The sequence below is a fragment of the Halichoerus grypus genome, chromosome 11 (genome assembly GCF_964656455.1).
Source record: "Halichoerus grypus chromosome 11, mHalGry1.hap1.1, whole genome shotgun sequence".
NCBI classification, from domain to species: domain Eukaryota; kingdom Metazoa; phylum Chordata; class Mammalia; order Carnivora; family Phocidae; genus Halichoerus; species Halichoerus grypus.
Window position 1 is genome coordinate 5,084,569 of NC_135722.1, and position 21,010 is coordinate 5,105,578.

General features: G+C 62.1%; 2 protein-coding genes across 4 annotated transcripts; both read right to left on the bottom strand.

Annotated features, from left to right (window-relative positions):
* Positions 1-498: 498 nt before the first annotated feature.
* NDUFS8 (NADH:ubiquinone oxidoreductase core subunit S8) lies at positions 499-4,862 on the bottom strand. Of its 3 annotated transcripts, none has more exons than XM_036069870.2 (7): positions 4,765-4,862; positions 3,388-3,445; positions 3,244-3,294; positions 2,598-2,687; positions 2,329-2,501; positions 774-902; positions 499-689 (listed from the first exon to the last, which is right to left on the bottom strand). In XM_036069870.2, exons 2-7 carry the CDS (start codon positions 3,443-3,445, stop codon positions 558-560), a joined length of 633 nt encoding a protein of 210 aa, XP_035925763.2. In that variant the 5' UTR covers positions 4,765-4,862; the 3' UTR covers positions 499-557. The 3 variants fall into 3 exon arrangements, with proteins under 3 accessions (XP_035925763.2, XP_035925781.2, XP_035925787.2); XM_036069888.2 differs by lacking the exon at positions 4,765-4,862 and adding an exon at positions 4,710-4,731; XM_036069894.2 differs by lacking the exon at positions 4,765-4,862 and adding an exon at positions 4,322-4,539.
* Positions 4,863-6,118: 1,256 nt separating this feature from the next.
* ALDH3B1 (aldehyde dehydrogenase 3 family member B1) lies at positions 6,119-19,909 on the bottom strand. Its single transcript, XM_078057718.1, is given in 10 exon segments — positions 6,119-6,803; positions 8,603-8,702; positions 11,428-11,594; positions 11,973-12,359; positions 14,540-14,621; positions 15,089-15,174; positions 15,452-15,572; positions 15,690-15,800; positions 17,954-18,116; positions 19,887-19,909. Coding segments are annotated over 9 exon segments (1,407 nt in total). The 5' UTR covers position 18,116; positions 19,887-19,909; the 3' UTR covers positions 6,119-6,612.
* Between the last annotated feature and the right edge of the window lie 1,101 nt (positions 19,910-21,010).

Sequence of the window (21,010 nt, forward strand, 5' to 3'; positions counted from 1 at the left end):
GCAGAAGTTCCGAGGGCAGCAGCCAAGCCCTGCAGCCAGCTCTGGGGAACTTGGGGCAGAAAGGGGATGTGGCTGGAGATGAGGCAAGGCCAGCTCAGGGGCAGCAGGGCCTGCGTCACCTCCTTGTGACTGCTGCCCTGGAGCAGGCCTCTCCCTGCCCCCAACAAGGACACCCTGACCTTTCTGAGGTTCCCCCACTCGCTGGCCTTCTGCCCGAAGCCTCAGGAGACTCGAGAGCCGTAGGGCCGTAGCTGTGCGGGGCCATACCCTTTGGACATCCAGGATCGTGGGGACAGCAGACCCGAGACTAAGCCCTGGGGAGTATGCCCAGGAAGAAGTGTGCGCAGCAGGGGGGGGCTGGCGGCCCAGCCATGGCCCCCAGAGTCCCATGGGAAGGCCAGGTCACCTCCGCTAGCTCCCCTGAAGGGCCTGCGAGGGGAGGGACCCACAGGCTGCACCGTCCCGGCCTGGCCAGCTGAGTCACGACAGAGGCAGTGCGGGAGGGCAGAGCTTTTTTATTGGGCGGCAGGGGCCGCGGGCCAGCCGGGCGGGGGGCGTCAGCGGTAGAGGTAGTCGGCCTGGATGTTGGCGGCGATCTCGGCCTCCCACTTGTCCCCGTTGCTGAGCAGCTTCTCCTTGTTGTACAGGAGCTCCTCGTGCGTCTCGGTGGAGAACTCGAAGTTGGGGCCCTGTGGGCGGGTGCAGGTGCGGCCCCGTTAGGCCCCTCCGAAGAGCCTCTGCCCCCGGCCCCTGCCCACCCCAGGCCCGCTCACCTCGACGATGGCGTCCACCGGGCAGGCCTCCTGGCAGAAGCCGCAGTAGATGCACTTGGTCATGTCGATGTCGTAACGGGTGGTCCGGCGGCTGCCATCGGCCCGCGGCTCAGCCTCGATGGTGATGGCCTGGGAGAGGGGTACCGGGCGTCCCTGACTGCTCGTGTCTGCCCCCTCCCGGGGGCTCACCCCAGGGCCCCAGAGCAGACCTGCCACCCGCTCTCAGCCTGATGTGCCCTTCCCACTGCCTCTCCCGAGAGGCCCCCGTCACACTGCCCTAGCTGCCACTTTTGTTAAGCGCCGGCACCTGCTGCCGGAGCCCAGGTCTCACGGGGGGAGGGCTGTAACGTGCTGTGTTCACTGCAGCACCTGCGGCCCCGGGGGGGGGTCCCCAGGACTTGCTCGACTGCTGGTCATTGTATACTGAACCCTCCCATTTACATCGTTATCCCCCTTTCATGGATGAGACTCAGAGAAGTTGAAGGGCTTCCCAAAGCCACACAGCAAGTGAGGGGCAAAGCCCAGACTCGAGGTAGGTCCTTAACCCTCAGTTTCTGGGTACGGCCTGTGCCAGCAGCGAGAAAGCCTGGGGCCTCCCACGGCCAGAAGAATGTTTAAAGGGGTTTGCCAAAGGCCCTCACGTGTCCCCAGGAGTGTAATGCCCACTATTCAATGGGACCTTAGGCTGGTAGCCTTGTTTTTTCGCACCTCAGTTTCCTCTATAAAAATGGGGGAAACAACCTCTACGTCCTGGAGTTGCTATAAAAGTAAGTCATGAGCTGGAACAGTGCCTGGTCCATGCCCGGTGCTCATGGCCTTCCTGTGCTCCAGGATCAGAGACATCAAGGCCGCAGCCCATGGCCTGCAGCAGCCGCTGGGAGGGGGCGCTCACCGTGTGGACGGTGACCGACCACAGTGCTTGGCGCTCCGGCTGGGCCCGCCCATGGGTCTGCCTGAGAGCCTCAACTGCATCTTTCCTTTCTTTTCTTTTGTTTTAAAGATTTATTTATTTGAGAGAGAGACGGAGTGCGTGCAGGGGGCAGGGGGGAGGGGCAGAGGGACAGAGAGAATCCAAGCAGACTCCGCACTCAGCGCAGAGCCCGATGTGGGACTTGATCTCACGATCCTGAGATCATGACCTGAGCCGAAACCAAGAGTCAGCTGCTTAACTAAGCCACCCGGGCGCCCCAACTGGATGTGTTCCTACGCTAACGGGTCCTGACTCCGGGGGGGGTCCGTGTAGGGCCCTCCAACAGAACTAATGCTGGGGGCTCAAAGGAGCAGCACCCGGGGGCAGGGAGGGCCTCAGCTGTGGCACGTGTGTCCTTGGGGCTGGTGACAGGCACACACACAGAGATCCTAAAACTGCTGCTGCATTCAGGGCAAGACTGGAGCCTTTCAGGTACCACCGTGTGGCTCCCCAGCCCAGGTTTCACGCCGCTGACCAGATCCCCGATGGCAGGACCCACAGGTGTCATGTGGCCTGCTCAGGGCTGCAGCCTCCCCCGTGAGTGGCAGGGGCCAGGGTGGCGGTCAGCAGGGGTCCGGGGCTCACCTGGGCGGGGCAGACAGCCTCACAAAGCTTACAAGCGATGCAGCGCTCCTCTCCCGACGGGTACCGACGCAGCGCATGCTCTCCCCGAAAGCGGGGGCTCAGCGGGCCCTTCTCGAATGGGTAGTTGATGGTGGCAGGCTCCCGGAACAGGTAGCTCAGGGTCATGCCCAGGCCTGTGGGCAGCAGGTGCACGGTGGGTGGGAGCCCCTCCTCCCTAACAATCTGTGCCCACCCCCCGTCCTGCCAAGCCCCCTTCCCCCAGGGCCCACCTCGGGTGAGCTCAGTCCACAGCAGGGTCTGAGCCGCCCTGTCGGTCACCGCCTTCATGTCCATCGAGGGGTCCCGCATGTTCACGAACTCTGCAGGGGAGGTGGGTTTAGAAGGGGCCGTGACAGGGCCTCTCATGTGCCCATGTCCCCGAGGAATCCAACTCAGGGAGATAGGGCCTCGTCTTCCTTCCAGCTGGGCCCCAAGGGCTTGTTCGTTCATCAAACCTTCCGGCCTCAGCAAGCGCCCTTCAGGGCCTGTCTCTGGCTCCGGGCAGTCCTTGCCCACTTCTCCCTGTGTGTGGGCAGCCGTCCGAGCCCAGGAATTGAGGAGGGTGGGAAGGGGCTTGGGCGGTGAGGTCCTGGCAGAGGACGGACACCCGAGCCTCACACCTAGCAGCTCCCTCCCTGTCCCACGCAAGGGAGCTCTGAGCTCAATGTGTGGCCACAGGGAAGGCTCCCCACCCCCTCACTGACAGACCCTGCCCCCATGAATCATATCCAGTCTTGATCATCACACAGAGTAGAAACAGAGGCTCAGAGAGGGGGAGCCTCTGGCAAAGCCAGGACTAGAACCTAGGCCTCCACCCCTGCCTCTGGCAGGTTCATGATCAGGAAAGCCTGAGGGTCAAGGTGCCCCAGGACTCACTGTAGGTCGCTGCCACTGTGCTGCTGTGGAGGTTCCGGCCAGTGGGACGCCCTGGAAGGGGAGGGATTACACTGTGCAGCTGCAGCCTCGTGTCGGGAGACTGGGCTCCCCACTGCACCCCAGGAAAGGCTCCCTCGGTCCTACCTGCATGTGCAGCCTGGGCCAGGGCCCGAAGCAGTGTTGGGGTAGTCAGGCAGCGCATCTGCAGGCATGAAAAGGGAGGGAGGCACGGGTGGGTCCCAGGCCTGTCCCCATAGGAACTCTGGCACAGCAGGAGCCCGGACCTCAGTGCCGCTGTGTCACCTGGTCTCCGATTTACCCCCATTCCCAACAGAGGCACAGAAGGCCTCCCTGCTCCCAAGAGCGGCACCTCCCAGCCCTGCAAACCTGACCCAGCTCGGCTGGGGATAACAGTTAGGGAGTATCTGTGGACCCCGTGTCCTATCTTTTTTTTTTTTAATTTTTAAAAGATTTTATATATTTATTTGACAGAGAGAAAGAGACACAGCGAGAGAGGGAACACAAGCGGGGGAGCGGCAGGCAGAGGGAAAAGTGGACTCCCTGTGGAGCAGGGAGCCCGATGTGGGGCTCGATCCCAGGACCCTGGGATCATGACCTGAGCCAAAGGCAGACGCTTAACGACTGAGCCACCCAGGCGCGCCCCCCCCACCCCGTGTCCCATCTTATCTCACCATCTAAGAAATCTTTAAAATCCATCCCTTCTATCTCTCCCCTCCCCTGTTCATCCTCCCCGGATCTGACCCAAATAACACTGCCAGCAGTCACCAGGATTGAAAGCTCACGGTGTCAGGCACTGTGTTAGGGGGTCACACACACTGTCATCCGGTCCTTACAAGGACCCCACGAGAGGCCCAGATGAGAAGCTGAAGCTCAGCCGTGTTAAGTGACTTGCCCAAAGTCACACACACTGGGGGGTGGGGGACCAGTACGTGAACTCAGGCCGGACTCCTCCCCCCCGGCCCCCCACCATGCGCGCGAAACCCTTTAAAGGCTTAATAACCCTCGGGACCACATTCCTTTCCCCACCATCAAGGTCCTTCTGGAACGGTCTCCCCACCTGCCAAGTGACCTTGGGCGGGTGAGGTCATCTTGCACATTTTCTCATCTGTTAAATGGGGGTCATGAGAGCGAAGGGGGTTGTACGTGCCCAGAGCCTGGCATCTAGCCGAAGCTCAAAAAGTGACCCTCCCGTGACAGATGACTTCCCGCGGGCTCCTCTCCTCGAACCGCTGACTCCAGCGCCAGGCGCCCTCTAGCCTGACACCTGCCCGGACCTTCCCCGTGACCTCCGACCCCACGGACGCGGGCGGGGCATGCGCCTTGGCGGTGCCGGCTCCCGGGTCCGCCCGCGGCACGCCGAAGGACACCTGGACCGCCAGCCCTGAGCAGGCCGAGATGAAGCCGGGCCGCAGAGCCGGCGGGGCCGAGGAGAGCACCACACTCACCCCCGACGCCGCACCGCCCAGGCCCGGCTTTTAACAGCTGAGCCCCAACACCTACCTTGAAACGCTCTCGCTCCTTCCCTTGCTGAGCGGCCTGTCCGCCGAGGGGCGGAGCCTACACTCTGAGACGCTGCCATTGGACCGGCTGGTTTCACCTTTTCCTCGCCCATCTTTTACGGTGTGGCTTGATTGGCCAGTGGCGCAGCTGAAGGAGGCGGGATCCAGAGCATCTTTCCTTTGATTGGCTAGGGGAGGGCCGACTCTTGGAGCTGCGCAGGGCGCCGCCATGTTGGATTGGAGAGGCCAATAAGCGAGGACTCCGGCGCCACTGGAGGCGGGACGTCCGGGGCGTGGCTTAGGAAGCAGCTCCGGGTCAGACCTGGCGCCCTGGGCCGGAGGAGAGAGGCTGGGTCGCTGCGGGGTATTTGTGATAACGGTGCAGAGAACTGTGGCCGGCGGTGATTCCGCGGGAGCCGTGCCTGCTCGGTGCTAAACCTTTACCCAGAAGCCCTGTGTGGAGGATTATTCTCGCTTTCCTGATGGGGAAACTGAGGCACGGACTAGTTTAGGAACTTTGCGCAAGCGTTAGAGCTGCAAAGTGCGGCCGCCTGAGTATCACCTCGATGTGTGTGACTCGTGATCCCTGTCCCTCAACAGCCACCAAACTGTTTCCTCCCAGTGGATCGACTGTGTGGCAGAGGGACCCCGGAGGCTGCAGGCACGGAGAAGGCCCTTGGGGCCGCCTGTGTGTGGGTGGTGGGCGGGGTAGTGGGAGGTGGTCTTGCAAGGCTTCTTGGATGATGTGATGGCCAAGCTGACTTCGAGGAGGAATAGGACAGGCCAAGGGCAGGCATGCCCAGCGTGTGTGCAGAGGTCCCCTTGAGAAGGACGACAGGCCAGGTGTGGGGACACAGGGCTGTGGAGGAGCCCCCCAAGGACTCGTGGGTCCTGACTTGCGGGCCACAGGGAGCCACTGAAGGGTTCAGGCTGAGGGGTGGCATGGTCCAGTAGCTTTGGGAAGGTCAGTGGTGTACTGAGGTCAGGCCTGTGGGGAAAGGGGAGGTGACAGATGGCCCTGGGCATGGTGACCAGTGTGTGGATTGGCAAGTTCTGCAGCATTATGGACCATCAGGACTTGCTCAAAGATGGGACTTGGGAGGTGAGAACGGAGTGTTGAGCCGGGGGCCCCAGGGGTTTAGTTTGGTGGCTGAGTGGATGAGGGACCATTCCATGGCATCAGGGCCCAGGAGGATGAGCAGGACAGGGAAGAGGGTGAGTCTGGTGTGGGACATGGTGAGGGGAAGGCACACAGGGCCAGCCACTGGGGGGACAGGAATGTGCCCAGAACTCCTGAGAGGCCTGAGAGGGGACAGGCTGACCCCACCCAAAGGAGGAGACAGGATGCCTGGAGCTTGGGATCGACAGCTCATTTATTATTGAACTCCAAAATTGAACCCTCCCAGTGATCTCTGGAGATGCTGCTTGTTATCACCTCCCCTGTACAGATAAGGAAACAAGCTCCGGGAGGGCAGGGATTTCTGCCCAGGGCCGAGGCCGCTGCAGGCCCACGGTGTGACCTGGACCAGATGCCAGGGCCCCTTCTGCATCCTCCACGGGAAGGGGGGGGTGGCTTAGAGGTGTCCACATCTCCTGGCCTCTCGCAGGACTCGGGTGGCTAGTGTGGGGGCGGGGGAGTGGGTTACCACGTTGTTTCCCATGCTCCCCTGCCTTGGCCTGTCCTAGTTGGGGGGCAGCTGAGGGAGGAGGAGGCTGAGGGCTCACAGAGAGAAGGCCCAGCGGGGAGGAGGGCAGGCACTGGTCTGGGCTGTGGTCTTTTCCTCCTTGGAGGCACGTCTGCACTGGCCGCAGGTGGCAGGGGCAGCAGACTCACAGGTGTGAGCCAGGCTCAGAGCAGGGTGCAGCTGCAGCTGCGGGCCTCCATGGCCGCCAGCAGCATCCTCAGGTTTCGAGGCGAGTAGGGCGGGTAGCGGAGGGAGTAGATCTTCTCTAGCCCGGGCCGGCGCAGCAGGCAGGCACGGTGGTGGGAGAAGGTGTCGAAGGAGAACTTGCCGTGGTAGCTGCCCATCCCACTGGCACCTGTACGGTGGCATGGGACACGGCAGTCAGCCCCGCGGCGGCCAGCTGGGAGCATGTCGGACACGCCTGGGCTCTGCCAGTCACACACAGTAGGACCTCAGTTTCCCCATCTGTAAAATGGGCTAATCACGAGGCAATGTAGGTAAAGGGCTTAGCTCTGAGCCTGGCACCAGCAACAACTCAGTAAATGTCGGAGACACCAGGTGCTGGGGCAAGATAGGTCAAGAGTGTGGATTCTCGGGGCGCCTGGGTGGCTCAGTTGGTTAAGCAATGCCTTCGGCTCAGGTCATGATCCTGGAGTCCCTGGATCGAGTCCCGCATCGGGCTCCCTGCTCGGCAGGGAGTCTGCTTCTCCCTCTGACCCTCCCCCCTCTCATGTGCTCTCTCTCATTCTCTCTCTCTCAAATAAATAAATAAAATCTTTTAAAAAAAAAAAAAAGTGTGGATTCTGGAATGACTGCTCAGAATTGAATCCCAGCCCTGAATTAAATCTGTCACCTTGGGCAGTTGACTTCGCCTTGGTCTTCTCTGTGACCTCGGATGACAATGGCACCCACCTCCTAGAGCTGTGGGCTTTGGGTGGGTGTTCAGACCCATGGACACAGTAAGTGCTGTGTAGAGTCCAAAGTGTCTAGGTAGGGAGGTCGTCGAGCACCAGGCTTCGGCACTGCAAGTCCAGGGGACCCACAATGGGCGGAGTTGGGGGTAATGAAGGAGGGCTTCCTGGAGGGAGTGAGGCCTGAGGGATCTAGAGCTGACCAGAGGAAGAGGATGGGTGGGGGCAAGAGGGACCCAGGCTTGGGGACAACTCAGCCTTGGAGGTGGGGGACCTGTGGCGCACAGGGACCTGGCCGGGCCCAGTGTGGCTGGGGCAGCAGGGAGGGAGGCAGGGAGAGGAGGTGGGAGCAGGACGCCATGGCCAGACCAGGAAGGGCCAGGCCCCAAGGAAGCTGTGAGTCAGGGCCTTGCTCAATCCTGTGGGGAGTAGCAGGATGGGATCTGCCCCCGGACAGACAGCCGCACTTCCCTGGAGTAGAGGGGCCGGGATGGAGACGGGCAGTCAGGTGGGCTAGGTTGGGGCTCCAGGACAGGGGCCAGCAGTGGGACCCAGTCCCGGGGGCCCACACAGCCTCCACGTCTGCTCTCAGCTTGCCATGTACCCCTGTGGCATCGGCTGTCCCCAGGGAGCATCCAGACCCACCCAGACGATTTGCCAGGCCCTGCCGGACCCTGGCTCGGTGCCTAGTGTGGACAGGCGCCAGTCTGGCTCTCCCATGCCGCTAAGGAGGCGACAGGATCAGAGAGGGACCTGGCTACCCCAGATCACACAGCCATTGGGCTCACTGGGACCAGCCCCGAGGTTTCCTGCCTCGGAGGCCAGGACTTGGCAGCAGTCATGGGGGCTGCTGGGGCCGGGGGTCTCCACTCCCCCGGCTTCCCCCGGGCTGGGAACAGCCCCTGTCTCCCGGGGGGGGGGGTGACACACCAAGTGCTGGACTGAGGGGACACAGGAAGGGTTTAAGGGGCAGTTCGTAGCCTCCCCGTGGAGTAAAGGGAGCACGTGAGGCCGCCCCGTGTGAGCTGGTGGGCAGACTCGAAGCCGTGCCTTTGGTGAGAAAATCGGTGACGGCCCAGGGACCGGGACGACAGTGGTGCCAAGAACCGCAAATGGTGTCCCCGTGGGTCCACCTCCATATGTACATGCAGGGACAGGTCTGGAAGGTTTCTGCAGGATGGAGGTGTTGGGGTGCCCTCAGTCCAGGAACAGCGAGAGAAGGCGGGGCTCTGCAGGCACCTACCCACTCCTCCGAAAGGCAGGCTGGCGAGGGTCATGTGCATGAAACCGTCGTTCCCGCAGAAGCCCCCGCTGCTGGTCTGGGCCAGTACTCGCTTGACCACCTGGGGGCGGGGAGGGGAGCCGCTGTGAGGCCTTGTGGCCAGGCAGCAGGAGGCCAGCCAGCCGCCCCCGCAGGGCCCCGGGAAGTCTGGCCACCCTGGGAGCTGCAGGGCTGGTGTCGCAGGTGGGGGGTGTGGTCGCGGAGCAGCCTGGCACCGAGCCCCCAAGTCGGGACGTGTTTCCTGAGCAGCTGCTCGAGTGTGGCCCGTGCAGGGTGCTGGGGACACAGACGCAGGGCCAAGAGGGAGGCAGGAAGCCCAGCGGTCGCCTGGGGGCCTAGAGAGTTCAGGGTGAAATGCCAGGTAGTCAGGGAAGCGTCCCAGGGGAGCGATGTGATGCGCCCGCTGCCTCTCAGGGGAAAGGGGCCCCCAGGCAGAGTGAAGGGCAGGTGCGGAGACCCAGGTGTGCCGCACAGGGAGGACCTTTAGATCGGGTGATGCCGCCGGATTTGCATTTTAGAAACATGAATGTGGCCCTTGCTTGACTTAAAGAAGACCTTTTCTCTTTTTTTTTTTTTTTTTAAAGATTTTATTTATTTATTTGAGAGAGAAAGACTGAGAGAGAGAGAGCATGAGAGGGGGGAGGGTCGGGAGGGTCGGAGGGAGAAGCAGACTCCCTGCTGAGCAGGGACCCTGATGTGGGACGCGATCCAGGGACTCCAGGATCATGACCTGAGCCGAAGGCAGTCGCTTAACAAACTGAGCCACCCAGGCGCCCCGAAGACCTTTTCTCTTTAACCTCTAGGTTTATTGGAAGAATGAGAGGGGGAAAAGATTAGTAAACACTCTATATCATTGCCAGAAAACTCGGCTATATTTAGCTACGACATGTGATCCTGAACTAACGGCTTGTCTGCATGGTGGGAAGAGGGAACCGCCCCGTGAGTGGGCTCAGAAATCACGGGGAGGCCAGCAATAACAGCGACAGAAGAGGGAGCAGGAGGGTCGCAGTGTTTCTCGGGGGCAGCCGTGGGTCGTAGGTGTGGCTTTGTGTCCCCCCGGGCCAGTCAGTGCTGGGCATTCAGGAAAGCTTGGAAGTCACGATGTCAGATGGCTCCCTTCCGAAAAACCCGGGTTGCAAAGTTTCTACAGTTAGTATTATCCAGATAGAGCAAGGCTCCTTGGAGGAATGGCTGACTCTAGGGCTGAGCAAGGGCAACACGGGATGAGCCCCGAAGCATCTCGTGGACCCTGAAAGGAAGTGGTTGGAAAACAAAGGGGGGGGGGTTGCTGAGGGACACAGCAGCTCCCAATGCACAAAGAGGGACAAGCTGAGAAGAACACAAGGTGGTGTTGCATTGTAAGCCGGAGAATAAAGCAGATGCGTACCAGTCCATGCTGATAGAAGTGATTCAGGAGCCAAATCTTTCTTACAGATTCTGGGGGACGTAAGTAGGTGTCCCCCTTCAGCAGGTGGCGCTCAATCACACTCCTTCCACGGAGCCACTTGCTCCCAAAGAAGAGGAAGGTCTCGTGGTGGAGACACCTGGCAGACAGGACCTTGGCCTCACCAGTGATGTGTGGCTCTCAACCCCTGATAGGAGGGCAGAGGCCAGCCCTCGCATCCGTGGTGTTCTTTCATGAGACAAATAGCAGAGCACTGAGGTTGGGGACATGCTGCAAGGGACCTGGTTAGCACCTCCCAAGCTGAGAGGTAGTCACGGACCGGAGGAGCCATGACAACTAAATGCAATGTGGTGCCCTATCTGGGCTCTGGGGCTGAAAGAAAAGCGTGAAATCCAAGTCAAATTTGGAGTGTCGTTAGCGGTAATGGACCAACCACCATCTCTTAGTTTTGACGAACATAAGGGCCCTTAAATGGGGGAAACTGGTAGCGGGTTATATTGGGACTCCCTGGACTATCTTTGTCTTCTGTAAAGCTAAAATTATTCCAAAATAAAAAGTTTATTAAAAACATACTGCCCAGGCGCCTGGGTGGCTCAGTCAGTTAAGCATCTGCCTTCAGCTCAGGTCATGATCTCAGGGTCCTGGGATCAAGTCCTACATCGAGTCCTGCATGGCGCTCCCTGCTCAGCGGGGAGTCTGCTTCTCCCTCTCCCTCTGCCCCTACCCCTTGCTCATGCTCTCTCTCTCTTCAAATAAATAAATAAAATCTTTTAAGAAAACCACACTGTCCAATCTGCGAGGGATCTCATAACAGCTGGGTGAGAGAGGAGGGTATGTCCTGAGCTGTGGACGCCTGCCCTGTGCCCTTGAGGCTCCCGGGATGCCCCCAGGGGCTGAGCAGGCCAGGGGGCTGGGGTTCAGTGTCCCTGCATGTTCTGGTCCTTCGCTCTCCCCTAGTCATTCCACTCCATTCTGTGTGTGCCTTCTATGAGCCAGGCACCGGAAGGGGACACGTGACCACCAGCCAATGATGAGGAAGACAGAGGGGGGCGCTTATGGAGCAGGGACACTGAACCCTGGAGAAGACCCTGTGGGGAGCTGCCCACTAATGGCCTAAGAGACTGTGGCTTAGGTTGGAGGAGAGGAGGCCCGGCTGCCCCAGGGAGAAATGACAGTGACAGACCCAAGAGTGCCACCATCCAGAATTCCTGTGACTGTTCCAGAAAAGCAGGACCCCAAACCCTCCCTCCAGGGCTCTTCATCCATTCCAGTCCTGGACCCACCTCCCCTTCTGCTGTGACCACCCAACCATCCAGTACTGGCCCCTGCCCCCACCTGGGTCCAGCCCCCACTCAGCTCTGCCTGAGTCCCCCCTCCCCACCTGATTGCTGTTGGAGAAGGCATACAGGGCCAGGGGCTTCTCCCGACGGTTGATGAAGTCGATGGCCTCGTCCAGGCTCCTCACGTTCACGATGGGCAGGATGGGGCCGAAGATCTCCTCCTGCATCACCGGCTCGGTCTCCCGCACGTCCACCAGCACCGTGGGGGCTGCGGGCACAGGGGACGGCTCAGCCCTGGGGCCGGGCGGGGGAGGGGGGGCACGGGCAGGGCTCAGGGGCCTCCTGGGGAAGAGAGCGTCCCCGCAGCCCCCGGGAAGGCCGGGGAGGGGTTCTCCAGCCCCGGGGGGGGCGGCCCAGGTGGAGCGGAGCTCAGGGAGGCGGGGGCCCAGGCTGGCCTCGGTGGTCCAGCTCCGGGAGCCTCGGGGCGGGGCGGGGCGGGGCGACGAGGTGTCGGGGCGGGGCGACGAGGTGTCGGGGGCGGGGCGACGAGGTGTCGGGGGCGGGGCCCAGGCTCGCGGCCCAGGCGGGACCCGCGTCCTGGAAGGGCCTTGGCAGGGTGGCCACGGCGGCGGCAGGGCGGACTCACCGATGTAGCGGTCGCTCTCGTCGCTCTGGCCGCCGATGACCACGCGGCCACAGCCCAGCAGGCCCCGGAGCCGCCGGAAGTGCTTCTCGCTGATGATGCGGCCCAGGCTCGGGGAGCTCTGGGGGTCCTCGCCGTAGAAGCGGGTGATGGCCCTCTGCAGGGCGGGCAGCAGCCGCTCCTGCGTGTCCGGGCTGCACAGGACGTAGTCGGGGGCCACGCAGGTCTGGCCGCTGTTGAAGTAGCGGAACCAGGCCACGCGGTTGGCCACGGTCTGGGGGTCGCAGTCGTCGTCCACGTAGCAGGGGTTCTTGCCCCCCAGCTCCAGCGTGACTGGTGTCAGGTGCTTGGCGGCGGCAGCCATGACGATCCTGCCCACTCAGGGGCTCCCTGGTCGTGGAAAGAAACCAGGGTGACCCTCAGTCCCCTCAGCCAGGTGGGATGGCCTCAGCCTGGGGGCTGGTACCCCTCTAGTGGGGTTCACTCCCTGGCCTGTCCTCCCTGGAGAGGTGGTGGAATTGGAGGGTGCCAGCCCCCCTGGCCCTCCCCTGCCAGTCTCTGCACCAGGACCTTGCTCACGGCCTCAGCCAGACCAGCCCCAACAATGCAGGGTCTATGTAGGGGTCTGTACCCTGCAGCAAGCCAGGCCCTTGGCTCCCTCTCCTGACCTGCCGTGTTAGAAATCCAGGAACCCCTCGCCCTGCTTCTGATCCCAGGCTCCCCCTACCAGTGACTCTTGCTGGCATGTCACTCTGCACCCCTCCCCACCTCTCCAGTCTTCTCTAGAATTGGCAGAGACTGCTCTGGTCCAAGGCCAGAGTCCAGCTCCAGGGACTGCCATTTAGGTCTCTCTCTCTGACCTAACCTGGCAGCCCCGCCACCCTCCCCACCCACCCTTCCCTCTGCTCCTGACCCTTGGCTCAAGTGGCCACCTACTGGTCTCCATCTCTCCTCTGGGTTGATCTCCAGGGTCTCACAGTACCCCCCCCCATTCCCCTCCCCGACCTAAAGTCCCCTGACCTCAAGATGTTCCTGCCCATGCCTGGCCCAGGGTCCCTTGTTGCCATTTCTACTGGGATGGCCCTCTCTGGCCACCACTGCCTGGGAGCCTGATGTCCCTGCTTTCACCTCCTCCAGCTTCCCTGCCTTCCCCCCGGCCCACCCCGCTCCAGGCCCACCCACGTTCCATCACCTGTCCACTCCTCCCTCAGGTCCTCCTGTCTTTCAGAAACATCTTGTCTGTGAGGCCCCCCTTGTCTGTTGAATCCTGCTGTGCTTCCCTACCTGAGTCCCTCCCAAGGGCCCCATCATTCCCGTGCTATTTTTCACTCTCTGTCCCCTGTCCCCCCGTTATAATGTGAGCTCCTCTGGGGTGGGAGGCTTTGTCTCCTTAGCCCTCGCTTTATCCAAGGCTTGGACAGTGTCTGGACAGGGCACGTTCTCTCAGAAAACAGTGAGCGAGTGAGTGGATGCTTCCCCAGGCCACAGGCTGTGACAAAGGCTTCCACGAGTTCACATGTCCTCAAGACAGACCTGTGACCGTCATCAGATAAGGACAGGTCTGGAGAGTCAGGAGCTTGTCGCAGCGTCTGCGCAGGCTGCCCAGGTTCCTGGCCCCAGTCATGGGGGGGTCAAGACCCAAAGCCCAAGGAGCTGCCGGGTGGGATGGTGGAAGGTGGGCCGCCCCTCCCCATGTCTCCTCCTGCTCCTCCAGCCACTAGGAATCTGTGGGACCAGCTGAGGACTCTGCCCCCTGCTTCCATAGCAGGCTGCCTGTCAGCCAAGCTGAGGGCCCATGGGCCCTGTCCTGAGCTTGTGGCAGGGTCTCGGGGGGAAAAAGGCAGGGACAGCACTCCCCTTGCTCTGATGTGGACAAGGTGCGCAAGGCACGAGGCCAGGGAGCAGGAAGGCTCAGAAGCTGCTGTCTGCCCTGTCTGCTTTCTCTCTCCTCCAGAACCTCAGTCAGGTAACACGGCTCCCTGCCTCCCCGGCTCTTTCACCCTTATAGAAACTCCCTCCTGAAGCCAGGTGGTGTCTGGGCCTCATGGGCACGAGCCAGGGAGATAGCAGATGACCTCGGAGAAAACTTCTAAGGGCCTGGGACGAAAATCCAGCCTTCCCCCATCCTGGTCCCTGGGGTGACCCCAGCTGGGTGCCGTGGCTCTTTGTTACCTTGGCCTCCAAGCCCTCATCTGTCCAGCCCTCCACAAGGGCCCTGGGTCAGTCGGGTCATGTCTAAGGTCCTGAGGCCAGTGGGTGGCGTATAAGGTCCCGGGGGCACCTGGCACAAGGGGAGCTCGGCACGGGCAGATGCTGGGATCCATGAGATTGTGACCAGTGGCGGGGCCTCCGGAGGGTCCTAGGGGTCAGGGTTGCTCCCCAGCCTGCTCTAGGAGCATCGAGCAAGCTTGTCCTGGAGCCGGTCTGCTTCCTTCCTGGCTGTCTGTGTGCCTGGGTCCCTGTGGCCTCTCTCAGGGTTGGGGACAAGACCCCTGAGGGGGTGGCTGGGCTCCACCAGCCCCCATGCTGAGCCCCCCAAGCCCCGCCTGCAGTGGGCACCCTGGCCTCACCCGTGAAGAAGATGTAGTCAAACTTGTGCTCCAGCAGCTGCCCGGTCTCCTGGGGCCCTCCCAGCACCACGGCAAAGCAGCTCTGCAAGACGGGGTGGCAGACGGTTCCCTCTGGGACCCCAGCCTGGGGAGCGCAGGGGGCTGCCGCGTGGGTCCGCCCCCCAGTTGCCTGGCCTGACCCACAGTTTCTGGGGCTCTAGATGAACCAGATGGGAGCAAGGTGGGAGCAGGGAGCTGCCCAGTGTCCCAAAAGGCATGAGGTTAGAGCCTGGCTGGGGCTGGCGGGGAGAGGAGGCCAGGGCAGGGTGGTCAGGGCTGACCAGAAGACAGATGGGAGTCCCCGGGGACACACTCCTCAGAGCACAGCTGTGATCACTGCCCCTCTGTTTCACTCAGAGGGGAAGAGTCTGAGGGGGCAGCGACCCCGCCATGGCCGCACAATCCAGACGAGGCAGGATGGAGGTTGGAACTTGGGTCCTGCCCAAGGGGGCCTGCCTGGTCCTGCTGAGCCCAAGTGTAGCTGCTCAGCCCACTCCGTGCCCTGCTCACCTGGTCCAGGTATCGGGGCAGCACCTCAGCCAGGATCTTCTCGGTGCTCCTGCTGAACTCCGACGGCTTCAGCACCACGCAGTTCCCTGCAGGGCAGGGCAGGGCAGGGGGAGCGCTGCGAGAGGGGTGGCCCCTCCCATCTCCATTCAGTCCTTACACCTGCAGGGCGGGTGCCTGGCCCACTCTGCTCTCAGGTGAAGAATCTGACAGGACCAAGGCCCCACTGCCCAGGGATGGTGGGCCAGGCAGGAACCAGCTTTTCTTAGTCACTCGTCGCCAGCTCCCCACTCCCTGGCTCTGTGGGCCACCATGAGGCCTGAGGACGGGGACAGCGGGCAGAGGGAAGGTGGAAACTGCTCTCACCTGCAGCGAGGGCGCCCACCAGGGGCACCAAGGTCAAGTTCACGGGGTAGTTCCAGGGGGCAATGATGAGCACCAGGCCGAAGGGCTCCTTCCGGATGAAGGCTGAGTCCAGCTGCGTGGCCTGGGCCCCGGGGCCACCGTGGTGGTGAGTGGTGGGGCCTTGAGACTCCCAGCCCCTCCGCGCCACCCTCCAGCTGGCGAGGCTGCCCGCGTGCCCTCACCCCCCGGGCCAGCTCACCAGATTCTTGGGCACTTTCTCATCCTTCATCCAGGCCCTCAGATTCCTGAGGGCCAAGTCAATCTCATTCTGGCTGATTCTGATCTCAGACACTTCCGCCTCGAAGGCTGACTGCAGGGGAGAGACAGGGGCAGGGTTCGGGCTGGGGGACCGCGGTCGGCAGGTGGCCTCTCACTTGCTCCTTCATTCATTCACTCCGGGTTCAGTGAGTGCTTCCAGCGCTCAGGAGCCCTTCCTGTGCCGGGAACGCAGCAGTGACCGAGAGCGCGGAGAGCCTGCCCCGCAGAGCTGACGTCGTAGGGGGACAGCCGCCACGATGCTGAGCACACGGACGTGACCAGAGCAATGGAAGTGAAACGGGGAGGGGGACAGAGACTGCTGGAGTGTGTGCGTGTGTATGTGTGTGTGTGCGTGTGCGCGTGCGCGTGGGTGTGTATCGGGGGGCTGCGCACGAGCGTGCGCATGTGAGTGCAGGGGCATGCATCAGTGCGTGAGTGTGCGTCTCTGTGTGCGTGTGTGTGTGTTTGCTTTGCTTTCTACAAGATTATCAGTGCTGGCCTCTGGGATAAGGTGACATCTGAGCAGTGAGGATCGGGAGGGAGGGAGCCGACGGATACCTGGAGGCAGAATATTCCAGACAAAGGGCATAGTGTGTGCAATGGCTCTGAGGTGGGCAAAGGCTTGCTGTGTTCCTGGTTAGCAAGGAGCAGAGCGGGTAAGGTGACGGCACCAGGCGGCAGGGGTGAGGACTGTCGAGGAGAGCACCCTGGTTTCATAAATGGGAAAACAGATGATTCCAGAAACGGCTGACAAGGAAGCCTGGGCCTCACCTGGCTACAGTCCCGGGGCATCATGGTTAAGAGCAGGTTTGGAGACACCGAGAAAGGGAGCAGGCATCCCCAGGAAGCCAAGCCCTCAAGATAAGTCCTTGTAGCCCTACTTTGCTGTCCCCAAGGGATGACCCTGGATGCCATGAGGCATGAGTCTCAAAGTCTATGACTGTTCTGGGGACAGGGCGGACACTTGGCGGGGTGCCTGTGAGTCTGGAGGGTCCCAAGGAAGCTACTGAGGGCCCCTGACTCTGCTGGCCCCGGGGTCTCCATCAGCCCACTGGAAGGGTGGGACCTCACCAGTTGGAAAGGAGCCACGGGCCTGGCCCTGAGGGGGCTGGTGGAACACAGGGGGTGGGCCTGGACACTGTGGCCTTAGTGGCAAGTGCAGAGGACATTTTGTCCTGAGAAGAACCCCCTGGACAGCTGTTCTGGGGCAGGAGTAGTCAAGCATGAGGCCCTTCGGCTGAGGGGGCGGGAGGCTGCCCGCAAGCAAATGCATTGCCATGGCTGCTGCGGGAATTGGGAGGAGCCGAGGCCTCAGGCCTGCAGGTTTGGAGAGAGGCCAATGACGCCCACCTTTCTGAGTGAAACTGAACTCACCCATGGCCTACAAGGCAATACATGGTGTGATCTGCCTCCCTGGACCTCATCTTTTCTACATCTCGGCGTCTCTCACTCCCCTCCAGGTATGCTGGCCTCTTTGCTGCTCCTCAAGCACAAGGGCCTCCTGCCTCAGGGCCTTTGCACATGCTGTGCCCACCGCCATTTCCTCCAGTGTTCTCCCTCTTGCAGGTCTCTGCTCAAATGCCGTCTCCTCGGAGAAACTGCCCCTGACTCCCACCTATACAACAGCGCCCTGCACCGGCTCCTCCCTCTCGCCCCTTTCACACTGGGAATGTCTCTCCATGGCACTTGAAACCATCCAACATGCTATACAATTAGTTCTTTATTGTTTTGTGCCTCTCTCCAGAAGGCCAGCTCCTGGGCACAGGGGCTTTGTTTTACTTTCTGTTGTATCCCCAGAGCCTAGAACGGGAGACCCGGCACATGGTAGGTGCTCAGTAAAACGTTGCTGAGTGGATGAGAAATGCGTGGATGGACGTGTGCAGAGGAGGTGAAGAGGCGGTCAGGGCACAGGGAAGGGGGTGGGGTTTGCCGGGCGCTTAGTCCCCCCTCCAGGAGGAAGCTGCAGCCCCCATCCCGCATGCCCCCCGCCCCCGCCTCCCCAGCCCCCCCAACCCGCCCTCCACCCGCCCCGCAGGCCCCAGCCCCGCCCCCCGCCTCCCCAGCCCCGCCCCCGCCACCCCAGCCCCGCCCCCCGCCTCCCCAGCCCCCTCAGCCCCGCCCCCCGCCTCCCCAGCCCCCCAGCCCCGCCCCCCCGCCTCCCCAGCCCCGCCCCCCCGCCTCCCCAGCCCCCTCAGCCCCGCCCACCTTGCGCAGGTCCTGCACCAGCGCCTCCTGCAGAAGCTGCTTGTTGTCCCGCAGGAAGCGGCCCAGGCCCTTGAGCTGCGCCGCCCGGAACTCAGCGGGCCTCGTCCGCCCTGAGCCGAAGGCCTCACGCAGCCGCCGCAGGGTGTCCGCGAAGGGGTCCATCCTGCAGGGAGGGGGCAGCGTGGGCCGGGGCTCCCCACCTTCATGGGCGTTCTCCCCGCGCCCCTGGCTGTGCCGCTATGGGCTCACGGACACTTCTACAGGGACTCGCGTGTAACCCCAGAGGGCCGGGGCTGCACCCCGTGCACACACGTACACACACACACACTCAGTCCCTTCCCCTTGGCCAGTGGGCGGGAGAGCCCTGGAGTCTGAGGTGGGTGCAGGACAGTGCGGGGGGCTTGGGAGCAGCTACTCCGCAAGCAGCCCCGGGACCTCTCTTCTCCCTGCCACACAGACATTAGCCCCGAGCCACGCCCCCATCCCACTCTGGCGCCCCTCCTGGAGATGGGGCAGTCCTCATCCTTGCCAGGCCTGCGCGGAATAACCAGGAAGAGATGATAAGTAGAGGACAGTCCACTAACAGCCACCATGGCCACCGCTGTGGGACAATCCAGGCACAGAATACAGTGTCTCCTGCCCGTCTCCCGGGGGCACTGCCTGGGGAGGCCCGGCTGGCCCGTGGCGGCTCAGGCGGCCGGGTGACCTGGGCAGTGGCCTCCGCGGCCTATGCCCCGTCAGTGGCCCCAGCGTTGGAAGAGCAGGGAACAGTGGGGGGCGGGGGCTGAGGGGGCAGTGATGCTTCCATGCTGTCAGCAGCCAGGGCAGGAGATCTGGGTGCGGCCCCCACATTCCCCCGGGCCCCCGCCTGTTTACTTGAAGCTCATCAGAGGAGCAGGGTGACGTACTCGCTTCTTGGCCTGGTGCCAAGGACCCGTGGGAACCCTTTCCTCCTGCCCTCTCAGGCTGCCTTTCCTTCAGGTCTCGGCTTGGTGAACGCCTCCTCTAGGCAGCCCGCCCTGATTATTCCCTCTCACGGGGAGTGGGTTTCATCCTCTCTCCCACTGGCCCCTCTTTGCCTAACTACCTGAATTAGGTCTTAGTGCCTTGATCTCCTTATCTGGCAGGGGGGTAACAATAGTGCCCACCAGCTGACAAGCCGTTTTTCAAAGATGAGACCATGCTGTCCAGTTCTGAGCGCAGGGCTGGGCATCAGCACGGCCAAGGCTGCCCGTCGTTAAGTGGCTACCCCACAGCCCTCAGAATTCTGGAGTGATCCATGGCCCTGAGAGCTGAGCCTGCTCCAGCCAATCGGATGGCCCGGCCCGAAGGGCACTCTGTGCTGGCTGGAGCTCTGGGCATGATGGGGGGCCAGGCTGACCCCACAGGCCTCCTGCTCTGGTCAGGAGAAACAGAGCAGTTGCCTGGGGGCACAAGGCAGGCCCCGTGGGCCCCAGAGAGGGTGCCAGTGTAGCAGAAAGGGGACATTCTCAGAGCCCCTCTGGGCCCCAGCCTTGCCCCAGACCCCACCCTCCTTCTTGGTGGAAGGGGCGCTGGTCAGTGCCGAGGCCCAGGAGCCAAGAGCCCTACCGGCCTCCAGAGCTGCCATCTGGGCTTGTCCCCAGGCTCGGCCTCCTACTGGCCTTATGACCTCAGGCAGGTCACTCATCTCTCTGCCTCAATTTCCTTATCTGTAGAGTGAGGATAATAATAGCACTTGCCATCGTCCCGACAAGTAAATGACATAAGGCCCCCTAAAGTGTTGGCCACTGCGCACATGATACGGGGCTCGAGAAAGGTCAGCTGCGGTTGTGATCACTAAGTACCTAACAAGTGTTTCTTCCTCCCCACCCGCCGCCACTCCTTGTTCTGTCTCGCGGGCACCTCCGGACCCCTGCTGATGGATGTGGAGGGCAAAGCGCACCCACCTCACCTGCCCCCGCAGGGTTCTTTGCCTTTTCATAAGAAATGTCTGCAGAGGGACGCCTGGGTGGCTCAGTCGTTAAGCGTCTGCCTTCAGCTCAGGTCATGATCCCAGGGTCCTGGGATCAAGCCCTGCATCGGGCTCCCTGCTCAGTGGGAAGCCTGCTTCTCCCTCTCCCACTCCCCCTGCTTGTGTTCTCTCTCTCGCTGTGTCTCTCTCTGTCAAATAAATAAAAAATCTTAAAAAAAAAAAAAGAAATGTCTGCAGAACCCACAAAAATGTAAGGTACGTAACTGGAATGGCACACCTCTGGGCGAGGGAGGGGTGGGGAACTCTGTGGGGGTGCAGGCCCGGATAGAACATTCCAGCAGCCTCGCCTAGCAACACTGAGGCCAACTCACCCCATATTGCCCCCCCCAGGTTGGTCACTCTGGACTGAGGGACCAAGGGGTGCCTGTGACGGGATCGGAAGCTGGGCACTGCCCAGGTGTGTCCAGGAGCCCAGGCCACCTCCTGCCTGGGGTCTGGAGGGGGGATGGCTGGGCCTGTGACCTCACAAAGGATACACAGATGAGGGGCTTCCTGGATGGGCCTGCGCCGGGGTCTTTGAGCCCACCTCCACCCCCCAACCCCGCACCCCAGGGGTACATGTGATACTGTGGAAGCTCGTAAGGATGTTGAGTGACATTTCTTGTGCCTGCATGACTCATTTGACCACCACAACAGCCTGCCTAGGGCACCGTCTTGTCCCCTGCAAGGAGAGGGACACCTCGGCACGGAGAGGGCAAGGAGGTGGCCCAAGACCACCCAGCTTCTCTACACTGGAAACCCGGATGCAGAGGAATCCGGAGGAACAGAGGGCTGCCCACCTCCACTCTTCATGCCCCTACGTGGCAGCCTGACCCTTTGGGAGAGGGGACCCCTTGGGGGCTGGCCTGAACTGCAGATGCAGGGCCCGTGGGCAGGGCCGTGGGGCTGGACTCGGGCGGTGCCCTCGAGGGTGAGAAGACACACTGGTTGTACCCCGCTCTCTGCCTCTGTCTCCTCACTGTTCCCATCAGTCCCCACCCTGCTTCCCTTTGTGGCCTCCTCGGGCTGAGTGCTGAGAGGTCCCAGGGACTGGCGGGCCCAGG

Coding starts and splice junctions, on each gene's coding strand:
- NDUFS8 (XM_036069870.2), bottom strand. CDS start 3,445: ATGCGCTGCCTGACTACCCCAACACTGCTTCGGGCCCTGGCCCAGGCT. Junction 3,295..3,387: donor GGCCCAGGCTGCACATGCAG/GTAGGACCGAGG, acceptor CTCCCCTTCCAG/GGCGTCCCACTGGCCGGAAC. Junction 690..773: donor CGGTGGACGCCATCGTCGAG/GTGAGCGGGCCT, acceptor ACCCGCCCACAG/GGCCCCAACTTCGAGTTCTC.